This window comes from Rhyacophila brunnea, unplaced genomic scaffold, assembly GCF_057557595.1.
Source record: "Rhyacophila brunnea isolate RB1 unplaced genomic scaffold, BYU_Rbru_1.0 scaffold_4, whole genome shotgun sequence".
NCBI lineage: Eukaryota > Metazoa > Arthropoda > Insecta > Trichoptera > Rhyacophilidae > Rhyacophila > Rhyacophila brunnea.
Window position 1 is genome coordinate 40,770,248 of NW_028233068.1, and position 24,689 is coordinate 40,794,936.

At 33.9% G+C, this 24,689-nt stretch overlaps 2 protein-coding genes across 3 annotated transcripts in view; one reads left to right on the forward strand and one right to left on the reverse strand.

The window, feature by feature from the left end:
- Nucleotides 1–9,879, forward strand: part of osy (ABC transporter oskyddad) — a 64,264-nt gene extending 54,385 nt beyond the window's left edge. Inside the window, exons 9-17 of one of the 2 annotated variants that reach the window (XM_085955025.1) lie at nucleotides 553–662; nucleotides 777–911; nucleotides 2,173–2,389; nucleotides 3,237–3,414; nucleotides 4,195–4,310; nucleotides 5,687–5,757; nucleotides 6,431–6,528; nucleotides 7,658–7,825; nucleotides 8,912–9,879. In XM_085955025.1, the coding sequence (XP_085811151.1) occupies nucleotides 553–662; nucleotides 777–911; nucleotides 2,173–2,389; nucleotides 3,237–3,414; nucleotides 4,195–4,310; nucleotides 5,687–5,757; nucleotides 6,431–6,528; nucleotides 7,658–7,825; nucleotides 8,912–9,213 (1,395 nt within the window). In that variant the 3' untranslated portion in view covers nucleotides 9,214–9,879. The remainder of the gene's footprint in view (nucleotides 1–552; nucleotides 663–776; nucleotides 912–2,172; nucleotides 2,390–3,236; nucleotides 3,415–4,194; nucleotides 4,311–5,686; nucleotides 5,758–6,430; nucleotides 6,529–7,657; nucleotides 7,826–8,911) is intronic. The other variant, XM_085955026.1, reaches the window with a different exon arrangement.
- A 2,144-nt stretch (nucleotides 9,880–12,023) lies between these two features.
- On the reverse strand, nucleotides 12,024–24,033 carry Tcs4 (Threonyl-carbamoyl synthesis 4). Its single transcript, XM_085955027.1, has 9 exons — nucleotides 23,686–24,033; nucleotides 21,765–21,898; nucleotides 19,610–19,725; nucleotides 18,537–18,674; nucleotides 18,303–18,436; nucleotides 15,108–15,181; nucleotides 14,846–14,994; nucleotides 12,696–12,841; nucleotides 12,024–12,555 (listed from the first exon to the last, which is right to left on the reverse strand). The coding sequence occupies exons 1-9, from the start codon at nucleotides 23,904–23,906 to the stop codon at nucleotides 12,426–12,428; spliced, it is 1,242 nt and encodes a 413-aa protein (XP_085811153.1). The 5' UTR covers nucleotides 23,907–24,033; the 3' UTR covers nucleotides 12,024–12,425.
- Nucleotides 24,034–24,689: the final 656 nt, after the last annotated feature.

A 24,689-nucleotide genomic window follows, 5' to 3' on the forward strand; every position in this document is an offset into this window, starting at 1 on the left:
TACGTATATACCATGTTCAATTGTGTATGTTACAGTTCTCCAATGATTATCATTAATAAATAGAATAAATAAACTTAAGAGCTTGAAGAGCTGATTGAACAGCAAACAATCATAAAATACTGTAAGTCCCAAAGACTACGATGGGCGGGACATGTGGAGAGAATGCCTGAATTTAGAGCGCCAAGGATCATGACGAAGTGGCTACCCCAACTGAAGAGACCCAGAGGCCGTCCAAGAAGGAGATGAGCTGACGCCGTAAAAGTGGACTGGCTTCATATAGGAAGACCCGGTAACTGGAGAAGTGTGGCGAGAGACCGGAGTAAGTGGAAAGCGGTTGTGGAGGAGGCCAAATCCCACCCCGGGATGTAGCGCCGTGGAAGAACAAGAAGAATAAACTTATAGAAAAAAAAATATATTCCAAATAAATTGGCAGTATTAGTTTTGGTTGTATGGTAGGGTAGGGCCCAAAATGCAGTATCTAGGTGGGCCAGATAATCTTAGACCTTCACTGTATACATATGTTAAATTATCATTACTATGCGTTTCCTACAGGACCCTGCAGCTATTGATTTGGAAGAAGCAGAAATTGGCGAAATTTCTGGAGAATTCGGAGACAATGTATCAATGAGCAGTAAAGGAAGAGTCATTATCACCCCTGATCCGTGAGTAAAGTTGTAATTGTATTTATATTAAAGAAACACTATTTTTACTTATGTACTATACATTTGTATTTACTAGAACTTTCTTTTGTAATATAAATTATATATTAATTCCAGAGTATCAGTCACAGAAGCTCTTCCCCCAGAAGATGATCCCCCTGGAAACATTTTGGACAGAATTAAACCGATGCAAGCAAACCACATGAAAGCACTTGTCTGGAAAAACTTACTTGCCTTAATGAGAAATGTTGGGTAAAGATCTATGCTTTTGTTTATAATTCAATTCAACCTATTCAACCTATGAGAACACGCTAAGCACAAAATCACACCATTTCCCTCAATTCACCGCTGCATCACGTTCTTGGTCTCTGCGAGAGTAGATCACTCTTGAAAAATTGATGCAGGATGAGAGAGGTTTAGTTACAACAATGGATTCTATACTGTCAGGATTACACTCTTAGACGGCATATGAATTACATTGTTTTTAACCGAAATATTCTTAATCTACATTAATCCGGTCATAATATACACATAATTTTAAAGAATGCACACAGGTCTGCTAACTGAGCAGTATTCCTTTTTTAAATACTTAATAATCAATATCTAATAGTTTTAAAACAAAGTTTTTGGTTAATTCTATGATATACGCGGCTTAATCGTCGGCCTATAACGTAGTGGGTCCCAGGTTCGAATCCTGGGTCTGGCAAGTACACATATTGTTTTTCAATTTGTGTATGAGTCAGAGTATGGACCTAATCATGGCCCCCACATTCTGAAGTGGGCCCCCAGGCCAGGATCTTTGGCGGGCCCCCTTACCTATTGCTATGATTGAAGATAGTGTAATGGTTTACAGTAGCGTTGTCCAAATGGTGTTCCAGGTAAATTCAGTGTATTTTTAATAAATCCACTTGAAGTTGTCGAGTACCGACACACAGTAATCAAAAATTGCATTGCAATACTACGTGTTTTAAAAAACTTCCCAAGTGAAATACCGCCGCAGGCGACTTTTTTTACTATTAGAGCAAATTTGTGAAGTGTGTTTATCTCACTTATCTGGTAAATCCGCCACGCCGGGCCCCCAGGTTAGAGCCCTGTCAGTCTTGTGGGGGCCATAGACCTAATAGGTTGAGCAAGTGGCTGACATCCATTTCTCGTAAAAAAAATCTGTTAATCCAAATTTCTGTAGTGTAGAGGCCCATATGATCTTATTAGGATCGGGCATGGTGCAAAAAAAAATATTTGAGTTATTTCTGTTGACTGATTCCTGTTGATTGACATCAAAAAAATTGCTGTCATTCACATTTAAAACGCACTGGAAAATTAAGTTACAAAAAATATATTGGAAGGTGAAAAAGACATTTGTTTGAGTGTTGACTGAATCAACAACAAGTAACATATATTTAGATTGTTGTTGCAAGTTCTTGGATAGGCTTTTCAACTCGTTAATTAATGTGATAGGTACCTACAATATTTTTCAATATTCTAAAGCAAAATACAAATGTTTCGATTTCAGAGTGATAATGTTTATAATTGGCTTGCCCGTCTCCCAAATAATTATATTCTGTGCCTCCGTCGGCCACGACCCTATCGGACTTAACATAGGAATAGTAAATTATGAACTACCCCCAAATGAAATGCTCACACCGTGCTCGATCGACATTGAAGACTGCAACAATACACTTCTCAGCTGTAAATATTTAAAATATCTCGAGGAACGAAAGGGCAACTTGGTGAGTTAAATAAATATAACGCTTTACTATTTTGTTCTCACTGCCAAGAAATCTACTTCAAACTACAAAGTAAAGCCACATATAGACCAAGCGAGAGAATGTTTTTTCTTCCCCAACTCCAGCGAAATTCTTATGCTCGCTCAACAAAAAGCGTGAGAATTTCGCTGGAGTGGGGGAAGAACAAACATTCGCTCGCTTGGTCTACATGCGGCTTTATACATAGGGCCCTCAAACATTTGGAGAAACGAGTTGCAACATGATTCTGACACTCTGTGGAAAAAAAAATTATTACATAGGCAGTCCAATAGGGCTCCAGACCAGATTTTTTCAAATGGCATTTAAAACTATTACTTTAGTATATGTTCTAAGTAAGGTTTTATTACAGGGCTTAATGCATACACACAAATAATACCAACACAGATGCAAAGCAATTTTAGCATACAACAGTGCCGATGTAGAACGAAACACCTATAATTGAGATAACATTTACTTAGTAGAGTTCTATATAGGTACTATCAACTAAAAATTTATTTATTTATGGAATTTGACGTTATTAATAAGTATATTAATATATAGTCGAGTGCAAACCGTTCGGCCATCGTGGAGTCATTATAATGTCATATTCAAACATTAAAAGACTTTGAAATTAAACAATAAAAACAAACAAATGCTAATGATAATGCTATAAAATCAAAATAACAAATAACAAGGAGAAGGACATGGGAGGTAAACTTTCCCCAAATGTAAACTCTTTAGATTGATGATCGACTGCCAGATTGGGCAAAATTTCTCTGCTCCAAGTGAAGATTAATCATAGTTTATAAAATCTCTATTCATCTGATTCAAGGTACCATATGAAAGTAGAGAGGTGGCACTAAATGCAGCGAAAGCCGGCCAGTTGTGGGCCGTTGTGATCTTCCCGCATAACTTTTCCGCTTCTTTAGAGGACCGTCTCGCCAACGGTCGACACTCCACTGATGAGGATATTGATGGGTCCATCGTTGATGTTCACATGGATGTCACAAGTAAGTGACCATCTATATTCTTTGACATATATAGCTTAGTTAATAGAACCCAAAAAATATATTGCACAATTATATAATTGAAAATGTTCATAAAATCATTAAAGCTAATTTATGATGTGTGTTTATCTCACTTATTTGGTCAACCCGACACACCGGCCCCCCCACAGCCCGGCCCCCCAGGCTAGAGCCCTGTCAGCCCTCCCCAGCCATGACCTACACCACTCCGGAATTCGGGTGGACACCGAGAATTTTTTGACAGTTTTGTTTCGAAATTTTTGTGTTAGAAATTGAAATCTAAGAAATTTTTCTAAAAAGGGTGCTAGAGAATTACTAGAATCATTTCTTTGCCGTGTTTTTATTTGTCTAAGCTCAAAAGTATATTTTATTGGCTTTGAATTTCAATGTTTAAAATCATTCTGATAATTTTCATTTTTGGAGGGTGCCAGGGCCCCTTGACCCCCCCCCCCCCCTGGGTGCGCCAATGCTCTAACGCTTCCCACCCAGGAAGATATGGTGCTTACATATTGTTTTCGTGTTAATACACAAGACATTTGTACTATACGTTCATATGTACTACTTTCCCATATCAAAGAATAATAGGTACCTAAGTTTTTTTAGTGAAATCGTACAATTATTTTAATTTTAACTATCCGTACTATGCAGGTATGTGCTAGTAAGTGATGACTGATATCAAACTCTCCCCTCCCCCTCTTCATGTCCCATTTTTCATCTAAACTTAATAACACAAAATAAAAACATTTAATTTCTTCTCTCTTATAGACAAGCAAATTGAATATTTACTGCTGCGTGACTTCCAAGAAGCTTTCTTCAAGTTCAGTAAAAAGATCGCTACTTCTTGTGACTTTAGTGAAAAGGCATACCAAGTGCCGATGCAGGTAAAAGAAATCTAATTTTTTTATTAGCAGAATTTTAACAATTGAATTAGTTATATATATATATATTTATGTTACGCCGAATGTGTGAAATTGCGTATTACATAAAATCGGCAAAATTTTGCCCATTTCATGACAAATGCAAGCTCGTTGCTTTATTCTTGAATTAGGCAAAACATCTGCCGAGTGAGTGAATTCGGCAGTAATTTTTCTGCCTAGTTCATGCATTGGGCAAATTAGATAGTAGCGCTACGGTGGTGTTTTTTGCAACTAAACCAAATGTGTTAAAAGCTCATGCATTGTTCAAAATAGATGGTCGCGCTCCGGTGGTGTTTTTTGCAACTAATCAAACTAACCAAATGTATCAAATGTCATTGATCATAATATATAAAATATACCAATCGATAACTACAATGACGTTTATATCCATTTACGTTGCCGGTTACGAACGGAAAAATTTTATTAAAATGTATTTTCGTGATTTGATTTGTGCTGGATCTCAGGCAATGGTCGATTGTTTGTTTGTGATAGTATGATTTGATAGTTTGTTGGCACTTGTTAGCTAACCTCAAAATGAACATTCAGTTGAATTCAGAATTAAAAAACCTAACCTAACATAACCTAATAATAATAATATTATATTATATCCAATTATAACTAATAAAACCATCCATATTAAATTTACTTTTTCTACTGTCATGTTGACAGTTTAAGAATTCCATACCCTGCCAAATTCACGCACTAGGCCGATAAATTGCCTAATTCATGAATAATGCAAGCCCGTTTGTTGTCTTATTCATGAATTAGGCAAAATATTGCCGATTTCGTGTAATACGCAATTTCACACATTAGGTGTAACGTATACATTGCATGTCATAATAATTTTAAATGTTCAAAAACCGATATTAATTGAATTATTATTAATTTAATCAATACAAAATGATACACAAGATTTAAGAATGTAACATTATTCATAGAAAATACAAATAACTAAAACACTGTCCTGGCATGTGGTAGATGTGGGTCAGAACCTTAAAGCCTCATCTAAGATTTTTTTGATGAATTTCAAAAAGAAGGATCATAATATTGAGAGATCTGTTTTGCTAATAATTATCAGTACCAGTTTCAGTAACTATCAGTAGAATGACATTTAATTATAAATTGGTACCAAATGTTTAGTTATAAAGTGTATTAGTATAGATCCACCAGTATAAGTTGTTCGCTGAGTGAGGGCGCCACATGCTAACATTTGACATATCATTCAATACTTCTTATACTGTGATGAGCTTAGTTCTAAATTCGAACACCTGATGATTTATGATGGTATATCTATACTTGTTCCATAATCTATGTAATCAACGACAACGATTTTGTTACAGTTCAATGAACCTATCTATGGCACAAGAGTTTCTGACTTCACCAACTTTGCTGCCCCGGGAGTCATATTGACGTAAGAATTGTATTTTATTTATTTTGGATATTTGTAATCCAAGATTTCTGCATTTTATGTTATATTATTGCTGTTGTAACGCCACTAATAAGGGAGAGAGTAAATGATGTTTCTTTACGTCTAGAATTTGTCCTACATGGCTCTCTTTTTGCAGTCTTTACTAGTTCTAGTTAGCATAAATTTATTGCAAACAGAATTGTGACAGAGCCGACACAAAATATACAAACACACAGAGATAAGGTATTGATTCCAAAATGTGTGAATTTTCGTTTTGAACGATATATCGCACCATCGCAACTAAACTGCCACAATCCAAAAAACGATAAAACAGAAAATCAGCTTTGAAGTTTTTACCTTTCGCATTTTTGTACTGTGTTTTTGAAATATGTTTAGATATTGAATGAAGTTTTGACTTGAATTTGATGACTTAGACTCTAAGTCATCAAATTCATATCTCTAAGTCTTAGAGATATGAAATTTTCGGTACATATACTATAAACGATAGACAATGAAACGTAGTAATTAACTCCAAAACACGTAATTTGGCCTTGTGGCGGTTTAGTTGTGAGGGTGCGATATGTTTTGGTTATATATATTGAATAATTACCAATAAATATAATTTTTACGCTAATCAGATCAAAAATATTAAATGTTATGTTTGGAACTCTTACAGGATTATATTCTTCCTGGCAGTTGCTTTGACATCCGTTGCCATGTTGATAGAAAGGAACGAAGGCATTCTAGAGAGGTCGCTTGTATCTGGAATCACTGGTAAGAACATCCATCGACTAATTTAATTTGATTTGATACATAATAGTCAAAAATATTTTCCACATTAAAATGTCCAAAAGAGCAACTTAATCTGCTTTGCTACCAAATAAGTTAAATAAAACTTTCTCTATATAGGTAGATGAAAACAAAGAAGTATGACTAAAAGAGTGTGCACTATTTTTGTCGGATCGCCCATACCATTCGTAAACTATTACGATTTAACTCAGGCTGGGTTTAATGAATTTTAAAACCTAACCAGTGCCATCTGCAAATATTCTTAGTTCAGTGAAAACAAATACGTTTGACTGACAAAGTTTAGTGTGCACTATTTTATGTCAGATCTTAACAACCTCCCTCCACCCTTCATCTCTGCTATATATGGGAACCTATGTTTTCTATTTTGATGTAGATGGCACCCACTGAAAATTACATTAAGTCACTATTTTTCCAAAATTTTAAAGTAAATGTATTAATCTATTAAAAGACAACAAATCAACACTACAAGAAATTCTACTACAGTCGAACTTGGTTATTACGAGGAAGATGGGACCGACTGCATTTGCTCGTTATAAGCGTTCCGCGTTATATCAGAGAATAGGTATTTTTAAATGAGCGGTCACATAACACAAAAAGTCGCAATTCAAACAAAAATACACAATTAGAATTTTTCCCCGAAACAAGCATGGCATTCATAAACTACAAAAGAAGTTGTTCATTCTAATGAACGCTGGTAGGTACCTACTTACTTCACAAACCTTGGATTTTTTTTCAACCATGAGTGGATACTTTTTCAATCTTGTTTGCGAAAACACCAATTAGGTAGGTACTTAGACACTTAACTAGTGTCATAAATCCGAACCTGGCGGCATCCTGTCCGTCGGATTTTATTGCTTAGGGTCGAAATGTTTTAAACGATCCACACATTAACAATTTTAAGAAAATTTTTGACGATATTTTAGCTCGGTTTATCTGATAAGGAGCTCGTTATAAAAGTGAATAAATGTATGGAGAAAATCATAAACTAAAATGTCAACGAATGTTTCCTCTTTACATCCGAGATCTCGTTATATCCGTGATCGTAATAACCGAGCTGGACTGTATTTAATAATATGTTTGTTTCATTTTCTAGGGACTGAGATTCTTTTCTCGCACGTTATAACACAGTTCATTGTGATGGTGGTGCAAACCGTCCTGGTGATGATTTTCAGCTTTGCAGTATTTGGCCTAACCTGCCGCGGTCAAATGGCCTGGGTTATCGTTCTAACCATCATCACGGGTCTATGCGGGATGACTTTTGGTAAATTCTCAATTATTTTTCCATCACTTTGTTCCAGAAATGCTTGTGAAATATTTCACACTTAATAAACTAAATGTCATGCATAAAATAAAAGTAATATAACTTTGCAATAAACTGCGTTGCAAAAAAGAACTTCATAATGTACCCAGCTTGGCCTGCTGCACTTATTATGTAAAAGTTATCGATAACAGTCAAGTAATCTGATCGTACGTGCGTGATTTCACTCATTATGATAATTCCTGACACGTGGCACATGTCAAAATAAGTGCGAGACAAAAAAAATATTTTTCAAAATCAATCATAAATGACGAATTCGCACTCACCCATTAACAAGAGTTACCTAAACGGGGAACTGATGTACATAATATCTAGTCCCATGGTCATTGAAACCAAGTACGGCCTGTTTTAGTCTTTAATGTCCCTTATCTAGGTGTTGGTGAAATCAGTAATACGCACAATGACTGGCCGAATGGTTCACACACACTTAACGAACAACACGTCGATGTGGCATCGCCGCCTCAGTCACCATACTATTACTAATACACTACAGTCCTACCTGCAGCCACTAAAACACAAACAAAGCTCATCAAAGGCTGGAACAGAGAGTACTATATTTTGGTCGACGAAGAGTACACATAGTGCAGACATATTATATTTTAAAGAACTTAATTAAAAATTAAAAGTGAAAATGATGTTAGATTATTTTTCCTATTTACAACTAATTTAGCACCACTCAATTCAATGAAACTGATTTATTTACATGGGTAAACATTACAATTGTCAAAAAAAAACAATTGAGTGAAATATTTTTAAAAAATCAGGAAGGATGGAAATGAATGAACAAATGAGCTAAATAAACCCTATTTTAAGAATTTATGTAATAACTACCATCTAAATTCACCTCACGTAAGTGGAATTAGTGATGTCCTGGGCGATTTGGTTGAATTCAGTTATTGCCATCGCATTGCCAATTAGTAGATTAGTTCTGTACTTTAGAATATATAAATGAACCTCCCGATTTCTAAGGTCGGTATCAAGAATAGAAGAATTCTCATCAATATACATTAAATTATGAGTGTTTTTTAGGTTTTGTCGTTTCATGCCTGTGCGACACCGAGCGAACAGCTACATATCTATCGATGGGCTCATTCCTGCCCATGATCATGTTAGGCGGAATCATATGGCCGGTAGAGGGAATGCACAAGATCCTTCAATATGTCAGTTTTCTTCTTCCGCTCACAAAATCAACGGAGAGCTTACGGTCTATTCTCCAGCGAGGCTGGGACATTGGTGTTCCTGATGTCTATTGGGGATTCATCTCTACCGTCATCTGGATCGTGATCTACTTAACCACGAGTATATTGTTAATTAAATTTAAGAAGGGATAATCCAAATTTAATGAAGTGTTTTACCATTAATTATTATTAAGTGTGCATATCATCAACAATAACTTATTTATGTTTCATTGATAAGTGATTTAAAATTTTATTTTCTTATAATATAATATTACGTGCGATGTTATAGGTTATTTTGGGCATCTATTTCCAAAAACCGATAAAGACCACATAGTATGGTCGACATCGAACAAAAAATTGTATATACAATATGTATAATTTCATACAATATGTAATGGTCTGTTCATAACTTCCAAAATTCGCTAAAAGCACACCTAAGAAAGAAGTGTTTAAATACTTATTGACTTAATATAAACCGATTAATTAAAATGGAACAAATTTAATAAATACTGATTTATTCATTTTATTTTGCTTATATTTTTTGCAACAATTGACTATTGCAATATGTAATACTTTTTGCAATAAATCGGCAAACTGTCCTCATCTGAAAATAAGAAACTAACATTAAAACGAATCACTTATGCTTGAAATACAAAAATGCCCCTTTTTTCCACAATTATTGAAATATGTACTTATCGGTTTCTGAAAATAGACAGCTCATATCAAACTTCGAACACATTATCATAGAAAAATATTAACTATCTTAATATTACTGGACGGTATTATGCTGGGACTGTAATTTATATAAGTAAACTTTGGAAAAAAATACTAAAAAGACCAATGAGCTCGAATATTTTAGCGAATAGCGAAAAACACCACTATCCATTTTTCAGATAGAAATGTATGCTAATCTGGTTGGACCACCGTATTCTTTCACTACATTACAGTTATTTTTATAAATAATTAGATAAAAATACATATTAATACAAAATAATTTTTCTTTCAATGGGGTAGTATTTTATTTAGTTTTTTCATTTCTTACTACTACGGGTATTTATGGTATTCAATTTTCAACTCTTTGTCCAACTTTTATTCTAAATATTAATATTGTGTACTTATTTATTAAAAAATAATAAGTAGCTTCAACTAAACAAGAATCTACGTCTATCATTATAGCTTACAGATTCTTTATAAAAAAATTATATAAATTAATCGAAAACATTTTAGTACATACAGGCTAAAATATATTTTTAATACCAAATATTATATTCTCTAATTTATATCTTTAATATTATCATTGTGTAATTAATACATCCATAATATTATTATCTATTACATATTATTATATAAATAATATGCTCAATTGGATTGTTTTCTAGTCTAGCAGTATTTATATTGTTAAAATTTGAATTTTAAAATTTGTTGACTCAGTCATTGAAGTAGATAATATTAAATCTAATCTAAATTTTAATAAAAGTGCTCAATTATATAAAATTATAAAGTACAAGGTAATTAAGGGCATTCATTTTATATTGAAACTAATTAATTCTTGAATTCTGAAATAAGTATTAGTATAATTTCAGTCGGCAGTGTCCTTAATAAATTATGATTTTTCTACAAAATTACGATCATTTGAGTTAGTTGTTGGCTATGATAAATAAACAGCCAACTCTCTCTGTCTATTCCATTAGTTTCTATACACATTGGCATTTTTTAGAAGCGTCACAAATGCCGGAGTCCCGAAAAGTGGTGCCACTTTTTCGTCAAGTATGTATATGTCGCATATAGATTATATGTAAATAAGAAGCCTGATATGGCACTTCTAAAAAACGTCAATGTGTTCATTTATATTTGGCTACTAGTGTTATAATTATTTAGAGAAAAACTTTTTCTAATAATCATAAAAAATCATTGGTTCATTCATATTATATAATAATTTGACAAGGATTATTGTATTAAATTGTGTATACCATGTTAGGCAAAGATATATTCATATCTCTGCAAAATTACAAGATAAAATAAGTATGTATGTATTCAAGGATTGATGAAATTGAATGATTATGGTTTTGAACAATTTAGAAAAATATAATTTAATTAATTAGTTAGGCGTAATTAATAGTAATATTATTGTTTTACAAGGATAGATATAAATAACTATTATTAAATTAACTCTGAGGTAAGCATCAAGTGTGTATGCAGTTATAATAATAAATAAAAAATTACATATAAATACTTTATTGTGGGTACGATCATTTCGTTACGAGAAACTATTGTGTATATATATATTTTTTTTTAATTATCACTGTAACAGGAAATGTAATAAATACAATTTAATGTATGTGAATGGTGATTACAGAAAATATAAAATTGTCTTACAGCCCTAATGTTTTATTTGATAAACATGCGGCGCGGCTATGAGTCCAATATGGTCTACACACATATTATTCTCATTGTCAGTGGTAAATAGTTACAAACAGGGAAAACAAAAATAAAGTGGATTACCTTCTAGGTATGGCTCTAAGAAGCTACAATTATTCTCGAGTGAAGAAATGTGGGATAAACACCTGTGTCTGTATCAAAATATGCATTAAAGTTTGTCACGTAAACGTAAAACACATTCAATATTGAATCGAATAGTCCTCTACATCACAAAATATTAGTAAAATTTAAGGATATCGAACGGGCTTTGTATTTCTTGCATTTTATGGACTGACCGTCAATTAAAATTAATAAATCATAAACCAAACCTGGTTTCAAAGTCTTGGTATATGGCGACTGGGTTTCACACTTCTATCATATCAATTTATTCTGTGGTTACTAGGTACTGAATATCTCTCATTGACTATGTTAGATTTTCCTTCTCGAATTTGGTTGGATATCATCATGATACCTGTACTGTGAGTGTCGGTGCAATAAATTTAGACCATATTAGGATTAACAAGAGGAAGAAAATAAAATACAAATTACTAAAAGTGGGTAGCATCCCTTGTTTTATTGCATTCAGTAGATTTGATCAGCTACACATATTCACAACAGCATCTCGTAGGAAACCTATGCCCATAAATGATTATCATAACATTAAAACGATTCTAGTAAAGAATATAATTACTTTTTTTTTCAATGGCTCTACAATCTGATTTGTATCATGTTCTCGACCTTGTGAATAGGTTTTGAAAAACAAGATGCATGAATTTGCCTGACCCGGGATTCAAGCCGGTCAATTAGCTATCACAGTGGAACCTCAATTATCTGGACTAATTGGAGATGAAGATAGTCCTGATAAAAATAAAGCTGAATAATCATAAGTAAAAAGACTAAATCATAAGTAAAAAAATCATTTGGGATATGGGCTTCGAAGTATCCTCTTAAAATTTAACCCATTTGCATTTAATATCTCTCAATAGGACATTGTTTGAAATGTTTTCTCCTAGTTCACACTTAGATTGGACATTCAAGCAGTTTATATCAGATGCTATTCCAATGCCTTTTCTTAACCTGAAAAAATATATGAAATGTTTAAATAATTAACAAGCGTATAAAAGCCTAGTTTTTTGTTTATATACATCAGAAATATTAAATTTTATTTGTATATTAGAGGTCACCTTAATCAAATATTATTGAATTTCTAAGATTACCTTTCTATGCCATTCCACGCAATCATAATTCCATTATCAGTACAAAGTTTTGGCCGTGGGCGTAAAAAATTGTAACCCATTTCATTGCAGACCACACTTAGAGACTTTGCTATGTAGTCATTGCAAGCTACCCCTCCAGAAACAACCTATAATAAACATTGATATAAATGCACAAGAAATAAAAAGAAAAGTACATAGATATATAGCAGTTCTTGGTTGTCGGTCGACGGTCAAAGCAATTCATGGTCGACCGCGGTATTTTCCAAATAAAAAAGAACATAGGTACGTATAAGGTAAACTATAGTGGCAAAGGGTGGAGGTAAACTGTTAAGATTCGATATAAATAGTGCATACTAAAGGTGGGAAAACTGGTTGATTTTTAAGACTAAATATACTTACTACCAGTATAAAAAAATACTTAATATCGAAACTTGTTCCAAAATACTAGTATTTGGGATATTATATACAGCGTTTGGCGTACTTGACTTTTTAGAAGCAATTTTTACACAACTTGTTTATATAATTATTATCTATTTACACATTATAACACTAAAAAAATCGAGAAACTCAACATGACGAAACCAGATAAACGCATATTCCGGGACTTGAGACTAACGTCAACTCGATATAAGTCTCATACTCAACTGGAACTAAAACTAACTCCATATTATTACTATAAAACGAACATGTCACCATCTCTGTCCTTCACTATACCAAATTTACAACTGGGGAGAAAGGGAGAGCAATGACAGTTGAGTATATCACGGCTAGACAAATTTAATAAAGCGCATTTAATGTCAGTAGTATTGAAAGTCTACCAACAGTACCAACTAGCGAGTCGCGGTGATGATCTCATTGAACTTCGAACAAGTTTATTGGGCCACACATACTGAGTATGGGTAGTACATGCCAAGACTTGAGTACGCAAACTGTGGTGACAGTATTGCTAACTCACCTCTAGTGGATACTAAACTTTGTCAGTCATACTTGTTTGTTTCCATTGAACTAAAAATACAATTTGCAGATGGTGCCGGTTAGATTTTAAAAATCAATTAAAGTATCACACAAACTGCCTAACCAAACCATAATAGTTTACGTATATTATGGGTGATCTGATAAAATAGTGCACACTTTTTCAGTCACATTTATTTGTTTTTGTTGAATTAAATATACATACTTATCACAGATGGTGTTGGTAAGTATTTTTTAATTCATTAAGCCCTGGTTAAACCAAACCATAATCGATAAAACATATTCTTCTATCTGTAAAATATTTAAAATTATGTATTATACAGGTTTAATGGCAACATTTTATATATCTTATCGATAAATGAATATTTTTTGACTACAAGTTTGGATTAGGCAGGGTTTAATTGAATTTTAAAAACCAACAAACACTATCTATCTACACACTGTAGTCTTAGTTCAATGAAAACAAATACATTTGACTGACAAAGTTTAGCGTGTACTATTTATGTTGGATCTTTAGCGGGTCTGGTTGTAGAAGGACGTGACCGCTGTAGGAGGTGACCAGGAGGTGAGATGAAAGGCAGATTGGAAGTTGGTCCGTTGAATGGAGGAGCAAGTTTTTATTGCAGCGTTAACAGTCAGTACAAGAGTAAGTTACAAGATTTATGTTACTGGTCCAAGGCCCGAAGCTCAGTGGATGAGATGCTGTGCGGAGCGATAAGGAGACTGAGATCTGACTGACACAAAGATTACTGATCGGACTGAGATTAAAATTGATACTAAGACTAACTCATCAACTATGACTCGCTATTTATATACATGAATATTCGGTAAATTGTGAGAGTCATTGTTGATATAGTTTTCAATTGGCAAAATTGCTGACCTCTATATCATTGCAACTTCGAACGTTTCGATTACCAAGCCCGAGGCAGTCAAACCCCATCAGAAGAATGTCACGCGTGTAAAATATGCTGACTGTAGATGGGACGATAGTCAAATGACTTACATTGTCAAAATAATGCTGACAAGGCCTGAGATCTACAGATCTTAACAGCCTACCTCCACTCTTCGCCACTGGTAAACTATTAGCATTGACAAAATCAAAACAGTTAATTCACATCTCCAAAAATCTGCAAAAATAATGACGAACCCTTGCACCGTTATTAAAAAAGTAGAATTACCAATGTTCTTCTATTTTTTGGTATCATCTCAGTCAAGTCAGCATACTCCATGGCTCTCTGAGTCCTTTGGCAAAGGTGACGAGTAATAGCTTTTTGGAATGCAGCACATAAGTCAAATACTTCAGGTATCACACCATCTGCCTCTATATCTGTATAGGAGTAACCAAAATATATTTATACTATTTGATTCTCATTGATTGAAGAGTTGAGGTAACTCAAAACATATAAAAATTAAATTAATACATATATATTTTATTCTCACTATGTTCTATTTCTTTTTTTATTAACTCTCGGCGCACACTGTTTTTTAATCCTGCCATGCTGAAGTTACAGTCCCTGAAACAAAAATTGGAACAATTATTATTTGGAAACTTTCTTATACATATATGCGCCTCGCACATTGAACATTCAACGCGTCCAAAACGTTACCTGAACTGAGAAAAGCCACGAAATTGCATTACCGATCATGTATACAGACACAATCGATTCCATAAAATCAAAACATAAAGCACCACTGCTAAACCAGCTATACGTCATTTTAAAAAAAATTGCATTAGGTGAGAAGTGATTTTGCAAAAAAAAACGTTTTCGTATTTAAGAAAAATAAAAAATAAGCAGAAACATTGACTGCATTTATCAATTAGAAATATAAAGATACATGGTATTAATTCAGTACTATGATGGCAGACGGTTTCTTCACTTTTTTAGTTTTCTTCCATAATATGTTCCAAATTGTACATTCTTTGATGTGGCTAAATATTAGAGCTGCAACTTTATTGGTCACAAAGTAACGTTAAAAGATAGCTGCATCTGACCAAATGTGAAAAAAGTTGATATGGCAAAAAGATATATCTACTTAAAATGCGAGATAAATAAAACTTCCAATTTTTAAAGGAAATGATTTGAGGTTTTTGCTGGGATGCTAATTCCGCTTAATTTGATATAAAATACTTCAAAATATCTTATAAACTAACTCTTGTCAGACTGATTTCAAAACTTTATTTTTGCTCTCCTGTAAAATTATGTAGACAGCAGTTATAACCGCTTGCCATATCTCTATTACATGCATGTAGAATATGATATCAATAAAGAAAAACATTCTTGGAAGTGACTTAATTTAACAGAAATTATTTTGATTAAAATCACATTTAGACTTTAAAATCATTTGTCAAACTATCATGAGAGTATCCTAGGATTTGTTTTCTTTCACGACCAGATTAAAATAAATGGTTCCATTATTTTCATGTCAGTTTGCTCGCTCTCTTCTACACATTTAAATATGTTTTCTCTCATGCATTCCAGATAAATAAGACAAATATGTATATAAGATAATGTTTGCCACCCACAGTTTTAAAGCCTTATTATCCTTTATATTTATTTTAAACATTTGATGACTGCATAAAGTATTTTTATTACATAAAATAGTATTCTTTTAAACGTCTCGCTCTAATGTTTTAGAATATAGTCATATTTCAGTACATGCATGTGCAGTGGTGTTAAGATTTTTTACATTTATTAATTTTTAAACACATTTATAAAACCATTAGTATAATTTATGTCGACATTATTATAGTGAAATATTTACAATAAAAAATTATATTAATAATCTCTGTGATCCCAAATTTGACAAGAATTAGGCATTTTATTATTCAAAAAATGGGCAAGATTAACACATTTGAAGATAATTCTAAAGATACTAATTATAAGCTATGTCTTTGACCATTCAAGTGTGATAGACATCCTACGATTAATGATTGCTTTATAATAATTATTGACCTAAGAATAAGGTAGTGTTTTTTTGAAATACGCCATTTCTTTTGGCATTCCCCAGTGGTTAAGCTACAAACATACGGCCATAGCCATAAATTGACAAACTATAATTGAAGTAGGGAGTAAAATGATGTTAACGCGCGTGTTTGAACATGTACTTAACCGAAAAATTTTTTTTTTTTTTTTAATTGGTACATGTTCAAACACACGCTATCACCAGCCTTCTTGCGCTCTTAGGCGGAGATGGCGGACCGTGATAATGTCATGGCCAAAGAAGCAGGGGTTTGGGACAGAAACGCACGGTGTATTTTGTCAAGGCTGGTTTATTTTTATCGTATTTGCGATTTGGCGGGCTGCAGACGTGGTGTCGCAGGCTTGGCTGCTGGGGCTTTGCATCCGAGGCGATGCTCGCTGTCCGGCGTCCGATGGGAGAGAGGATCGGGGCTTGTGGCTTGGCGTGCTGCCGATGTGGTCCTTTGTTTCCTGGAGATGCTTGAGAAGTCTGCCGACGCGGTCCTTTTGGCGGGAGATGTATCTTGGCTTCGCGTCCGAGGCAAGCAGAGCGATGCTGGCTGTTCAACGGTCAGATTCGGCGTCATCCCGCTCTCGGTCGCGAACCTCCCTGTTTTACCGACGGATTCTAGTGGCGGCGCGAGCGGTCGTTTTCGGCAGACTGTGCCTGCATTTTGGCGGGAGCGCGAACAAATTTGAATTCGGATTTGAGGAGGCGGGCTCTGCTCGGCCGAGGGTTGCGAGAACCGCGAAGAGTGGACGTAGGCTGTGGTGTTCTGGGAAAGTTGATGGTTCAGTCCGCCCTTTGAGGTAGTCTCCTGTGGGAGACTTCCATCTGGTATCAGCTCGTTAACATCATTTTACTCCCTACTTCAATTATAGTTTGTCAATTTATGGCTACGGCCGTATGTTGTAGCTCAACCACTGGGGAATGCCAAAAGAAATGGCGTATTTCAAAAAAACACTACCTTATTCTTAGGTCAATAATTATTATAAAGCAATCATTATTCGTAGGATGTCTATCACACTTGAATGGTCAAAGACATAGCTTACAATTAGTATCTTTAGAATTATCTTCAAATGTGTTAATCTTGCACATTTTTGAATAATAAAATGCCTAATTCTTGTCAAATTTGGGATCACAGAGATTATTAATATAATTTTTTATTGTAAATATTTCACTATAATAATGTCGACATAAATTATACTAATGGTTTTATAAATTTGTTGAAAAATTAATAAATGTAAAAAATCTTAACACCACTGCACATGCATGTACTGAAATATGACTATATTCTAAAACATTAGAGCGAGAGGTTTAAAAGAATACTATTTTATGTAACAAAAATACTTTATGCAGTCATCAAATGTTTAAAATAAATATAAAGGATAATAAGGCATTAAAATTATATAAATAGATTATATACAACGTTTAAGGAATGTCCAGGATCATGCTTTGAAAATAGAGTAAAAGCTCCATTTTGACCTACACTGAGCATGTCCCCCCTTAAGTACTGCATTTATAAAATGAAATAAACCTATTTCAAACCTAGTTAGTTGTCAAGAGTTTGGCTATTGTTGCTTAATATTTTTTGACATTTTTAATTAAATAATTAATACTCCTGCGTGCATTCTTCACACAATGTATATTATGCTATTGAAAACTATTTCTTACCTGTAACCCATCATCGATGATGATAATTCAAATGCGTCAGGATTTTTTGCAAGACTTGCGGCCAGTTCTATTGCCGGTCCTCCTGATAACTCGGAAAACATTTTGAGATTACGCAGCTTCATCCTTCGTGCGGTCTGAAATATTTATTCAATGAATCCTATTAGAATTATCTTAACATTTATAAAGTAAATGAATAATAATATTTACAGTTGGAAAGCAATGGACAGCATTTACCTTATCAAAAGCTTCTCCGGGGGCATCGTCAATACTCTGGCCCAGCAATTTAAACTCATCCACATCATTAACAATGGCTAAAAGACAATGACCACCGGATATTAACAGAACTAAAAACGGGAAATCTGCTTGGTGCTCCTGAAAGATACAATAGCTTTCACAAAAGTAGAAAAAAAATTATACATTGAAACATCAAAAAATAGTACACAGTCTGTTAATATGAAAGAAGTGAAAGAGTGTTAATTAAAGAAGTTACATTTAGTCCCGGCTTTCAAAGGAATGACTCGAATCAGTTTACCTCACCGGATTTCGACTACCTGTTGCATTTTCATGCTAAAAGTGTCTCAAAACTTAAATAATGAATAATCATTTCCAAAATGATGGATTGCGACATAGCAGTGGGCGACGACAGCGAAATGCTGGGTTGCTAAGTGGCTTGTTCAATTTCTTCATTTTTTTTGGACTACTATATGGTTTTTTTTATAAAAAAAATATGAAATCTGTATGAACAATACAAATTCCAGTGGGTCACGAAGGAGAGGTATAAAAATAATCAGGCGGAGGGGAGAAAAGTTTGGGAAATGCTGTATGTAGACAATCTTTCGGAAGTGACAAATTTTATAATTGACATAAAAAAAACTCCTCACGCACATATGACAGTGAAAACTCACTCAACAAAATCCTACTTTCAGATACATAAAAATTGAAAAGGGTGAATATAATAATATTATGTAGGTGTTGTTTTCTACTGTTTTTCTTATTTTGCTGTTGGCATATTGTACAAAATTAAGACTCGATTTGACATAATATGTCTTGTGTTGTTTGTCTCAATAATATTGCTTGTGAAGTTACTTTCCATACATATACTGTATAAAGGGTCATAATATACACAAAGATCGCTGAACACTTGTCTGTTTCTAAACACCTGAACACGGTGTTTGAAAAATAAGTTATTTTGAATCTAATTTAACAATCTCACAATAAAGTCGAATATTTAATGCTGTATGCGAGTTAAAAATTAATGAAGAACTTAAATGATTTTTAACCGTGAAGTAATAAGTAAATATACTCGCCATTCTTGCTGTAAGTGCGTGTGCTTCCATGTGGTGAATTGGAATAATAGGCTTAGAAAATCCTCTTGATAAATGTTTGGCATATTTCAATCCTATGGAAAGACTTAAAGGAAGTCCTGAAAGCACAAGATTTTTCTTATGATAAAAATTTCATTTCATTCGACAATGCAATAATTCTGTAATTACAACAGTGACGAAGACTCGATATTAACACCTACACACATACATGGATTTACCGCCGGCAACAGCATACAAATTAATCTGTCGTGATAATAACGCCTGTACACGTTCATGGATTTACTTGCGCCAATAGTGTGTATTTTACGCGATAATAACTGTACACACATAAAAGTGCTGACTGTCTCATTTTTCAAGCAAAAACGAGACGTGATGCTTTCATTGTATGGTGCTATTTGACAGGTCGTGAAAATCGATAAACGTCAAAATGAGTCTATGCGCAGTGTACTTGGTTTTTTTTTGGCAAATTCGCCACTATCATTCTACTGCGCAGGCGCAGATATCACACAGTCCAACTGTCGCGTGAAATTTAGAAGCTTCTGAACAATTTTTATCCATGCAAGCAATCTTGCATGATAATACGTGTTTACGCATGAATGTTTTGTTATGCCCACGATAATACGTACTGTCAGCAGTAAATCCATGCACACATAAACAGTGTATAATGCTAGTGTCTCGTCAATCTCATTTTTCAAGTTCAAACGATAGGCGTTGGTTATTTTTACAACGTTTTTTACAACGTTTTTCTTAGCTCGTATTCTTATTTGTCCGGTGGTTGTTTGTCCGGTACAAATCTTGAAATCGATTTTTAACTAACTTCCCGACTAGCTAGACATTTGAAACTTTTAGAATATATCAGAACACGATGCCAATGCATTTTTTTAATACTTTTAGCCATCTTTAAGTAGAATTTAATTCATTTTCAGTTAATTCTGTTTTGTATGACAAGTTATTTCGATACCATTATTGGTTGCTAGGGGGTCCTAGCAACTAAATTATTAATATATACGTGCGTTACTATGGAAATCAATATGAAATGACATTTCATTATTCAGTATTTCTATCAAGTACAAATTCTTTTGATCGTTTAAGCTAGCCAAGTCAAGTTTATATAATTCAACAGAAAATTTAAAAACGTTGTATATATAGAAGAGTTGGAATAGCGAATGACATAATATATTTTAATGTACTTCTATAACGTGTAACATTATCTACATAAAGAAAATGTACATCCGAAAGATGAATGCTTTATCTGTAAAATTTTAATTTATCTAGAAAAAAAGTTGGGCTGAGTGGAACTCGAACTCATGTCTTTCACTCTCCGAGTGAGTGCTTTTGCCTCTAAGCTATCCATCCGTCTATGATTCATGTGAACAATTTCTTATAACTCCTAATTATTGATCTTAAAGCAGATGGCCATGCTCTAAGCAACAAAAAGTTTCCTAGTATTATTAAAAGGTACCTATTATGATTTCTGATTAAAATAAATATATAATAATTAAACAATGTATCAGGCAAGTAGGCTACGATCTACATCAGGGGTAGTCAACCTTTTTATATCTACCGCCCACTTTTGTGTCTCTATCTGTAGTAAAATTTTCTAACCGCCCACCGGTTCCACAGTAATGTGATTTATAAAGAAAATAATCATAATGAAAATCTTTTTAAAACCCTTACCACCCACCATGACAGCTGGAACGCCCACTAGTGGGCGGTAGGGGCCAGGTTGACTACCCTTGATCTACATCCAGTATCAATACTGGCAGTGACCTGTCACACTCTTACATTGTCATTATACAACTTGAATAAATGTATTATACCTATTTGACTGAGGAAGTTTTTGCCTTCTTTTGGACACTCATTATCAGTATCCCCCTACTGCACAAAGAGCCTACTGCGCGACGGTAAGAGTAAACTACGCTTCAGTTTAAAGGGTGAGGATTCACATCTTCTCTCACCCCTATGGCAGACTGGGTGACGTAATACGGATCAAGTAATATTGCGAGGTCACGGAGGCATCCTCGTGGTTAATTTAAAATGATTTTCACGTAAGCCGGTTAAAGAAATAATAATAGGAATGGGTAATCCCTTTCAAAAATGTGATATTTATAAAAATGATTTTAACTAAAATATGTACCTGGCTTAACAGTTACAGCAATGGCATCTACATCTGAAATGGTTTTTTCTGCTTTATTGAGTGCCGAATCAACAACTGATTCTATACAGTGTCGGTGTAAATCTTCAGCGATTGGAGGAATTATCCCACCATTTCTAGAAACACAGAATCAGAAGGAAGAAATGAGATTAGTATGTGACACATGAACAAAACAACCTAGGAAAATAAACTATACATGATATCAAAATTATTGTGGCTACGATAGGAATGGTTCTGAGGTTTTTGAAAATTATGTAACAATTCAGATGTGCAGATCTTATTTCTTCCTGTACACAGGGCTAATGCTATTGTCTATGGTGGCTATTTTTGATAATATTGAGATTGTGCTTGATTTGTCTCATTCTTCATAACTAGGGTTGCCAAAATTTTAGTTACAATTCCAGGATAATTGTATAAAATAAATTTGGTATTAAAAAATTTCTTAAAGGTGTTGAAGAAATCCTTTATCTACCAGATGCCTTCTGTGGTTTTTTTATCAAATGTTCTGTACGCAGGGCTAATGTAACTGTCTATGGTTCCTATTTTTGACAATGTTTAGATCGCGCTTGATTCATCTTATTTTACTCAGCACCACTCTCTTATTTACCACACTATTTCTTGTTGTCTGCCCAAACTATCGAACCTTATATGTAACGTGATACATTTATAACACTTTCAATTTAGTGTCCGCAACTAAGGTTCCCAACATTTCCCGAGACAATTATAAAGTAGATTTGGTATGATTTTTTCCTTCAGAATTTGATTTAAGACAATGATATTAAAGAAACCCTTCATCTACCAGATGCCTTCTGCGGTTTTTCTATCAAAATCACTGAAACTAGTTTCAGTACCTACTATATTTTTATGCAACAAACAATGTGATAATTAATAGACGTGGGGGTCCTTTTTCATATAGGTATTTATAAATAAATGTTTTATTCAACATCTTTGATTTGGGAACATTTTTTTGGCTTGTCTTCCAAATTTTTTGTTTGAGTGATTCTTTTTTCGACTTTTTTGTGACCAGGTCCAATCCGAGGTTTGTATTAACACATTTTTGTTTTTACGAGAAATGGATGTCAGTCACTTACTCAACCTATTAGGTCCATACTCTTGACTCCAAACAGAAATCGAAAAATAATAACTGTATTTGCCAGACCCAAGATTCGAACCTAGGACCCACGACATTATAAGTCGACGCATAAGCCACTCGGCCATCGTGGGCCAAAAAAAATCAAAAATGGTACTTTCTCCTAGAAAAAAAATATTCATCCAAATTCACAGCATTTAAAATTTTGGTAGAAGTCGGTTATGGGGAAGCCAGGTGGGAACCGCGCTAATTGTCATAGCCGATTTTGGCAAAATTCATGAATTCAAGAATGAAAACCTAACCTAATCTTACCTAAGCTAACCCAACCTAACAAATAATTCAGTATATCGACTATTTTCAAAATGTGTTTGCCGCTGGCTTCCCCATAGACTTGTACTAAAATTTTATTCCAGATTCATTCAGTTTCCTAACCACTTTTTAAGCTTTTCTTCCCGATCAAAGCTTTCCGGCTTTTGCCAGGTACTATTTATCATTCTGAACTGCCTGTTAATAAAATAAACATAAATGGTATATATTCCTGGAAACTTGTACATGCATACTAGTTGAGGTTTAACTGGGATCCGGGACACGGTCACGTATTCTAGAACGATCCCGAAGAAACCGGAACAGTTGGCAACGCATGAATCAAATAAGGGCAAGGGAACATAAAGGAATTCTGTCTTTGATTTTTTATAGTACCTGATATTGCGACAATCGGCTGAAAAAATACTGTATTTTAAATCTGTTCTAATAATTAATGTTATTCCACAAATCTTGTATTGCTTAAATCTGTAACATTGTCCCATGTTTTACCTCAAATGTACTAACTGCTGCGAGTTCAGCGCATCTCCCAAGATGTTGCCGGAATCATCAACTACAGCACAACCTGTATCATCGCACGAAGTTTCAATGCCCAATACGATACTCCTTTTGATATTGCCAGTGGAAAAGAATAAGGATTTATTGATGCAGCTAAAATTTTTCACTCTCTTCGATGTACGAAGCCAAGAAAAAGTTCTGCAATAACTCGCCATTTTAAAATCACCATAAATGCATTCTCAACCAGTTCAATGTTGTTATTCAAAGACTATTATTTAATATAAATAAATTGCTTGCCGCATAATACGGAACCATCACTGTTATGACATTGCGAATTAGGTTAGTTTTATTTTGACAGTTAATGAAACTTGATGAATGTTGCCATAGACTATAATATTATACAATGTTTCTACTGTTGGTAGCTGTTGGTAGATAAAAAATTCAAAATCTTTAATTTTTCGAAAAATGTATTCTGAAACTCTTCAACTATTTACAATGTACATGAAAATTGGTATGGTCACAATACCGGAGGTCAAATCGACATAATTAAAAAAGATTTTTGAGTTATACCCCAAAGAGATTGAAGACTGGAGAGGGAACATGCCTCATTTATGTACGAAAAAATACGAATCGGAGAAAGACAGTTGGTATTACTGGAGTTGCTAGCTTCAAGTTTGTGTCGTAAAACAACATCGTGGATATAATATTGTTATTCTCTCGATCTTGAAAGAAGTGAGCTGATATTTTCGTCGATGTTTTAAGTAAAAATCCATGGTCTCTTGCAGTGCAATAGGATGCAAAGCCAGGAGAAATGCCGGCGTATCTATTCACAGGTATTTATAAAAATAATATTACATTTTTCTTCACGTTTAGTGACAAATGAGTGTTGTATTATTTTACGTTATTATTCGGCTAAAAAAGTGTTTATTAATGTAAGAATACAAATGAGTACCTATGAGCATTTCGGAACAATATGCATACTATTAATTATGTATGCA

What these genes read in the sequence shown, in the direction of transcription:
- Tcs4 (XM_085955027.1), bottom strand. Translation starts at nt 23,906, where the DNA reads ATGGCGAGTTATTGCAGAACTTTTTCTTGGCTTCGTACATCGAAGAGA. An exon ending in ACGCACTTACAGCAAGAATG is followed by an intron (nt 18,675 to 19,609) that starts GCGAGTATATTT and finishes TGTATCTTTCAG; the next exon opens with GAGCACCAAGCAGATTTCCC. An exon ending in CCGGAGAAGCTTTTGATAAG is followed by an intron (nt 18,437 to 18,536) that starts GTAAATGCTGTC and finishes TAAATATTTCAG; the next exon opens with ACCGCACGAAGGATGAAGCT.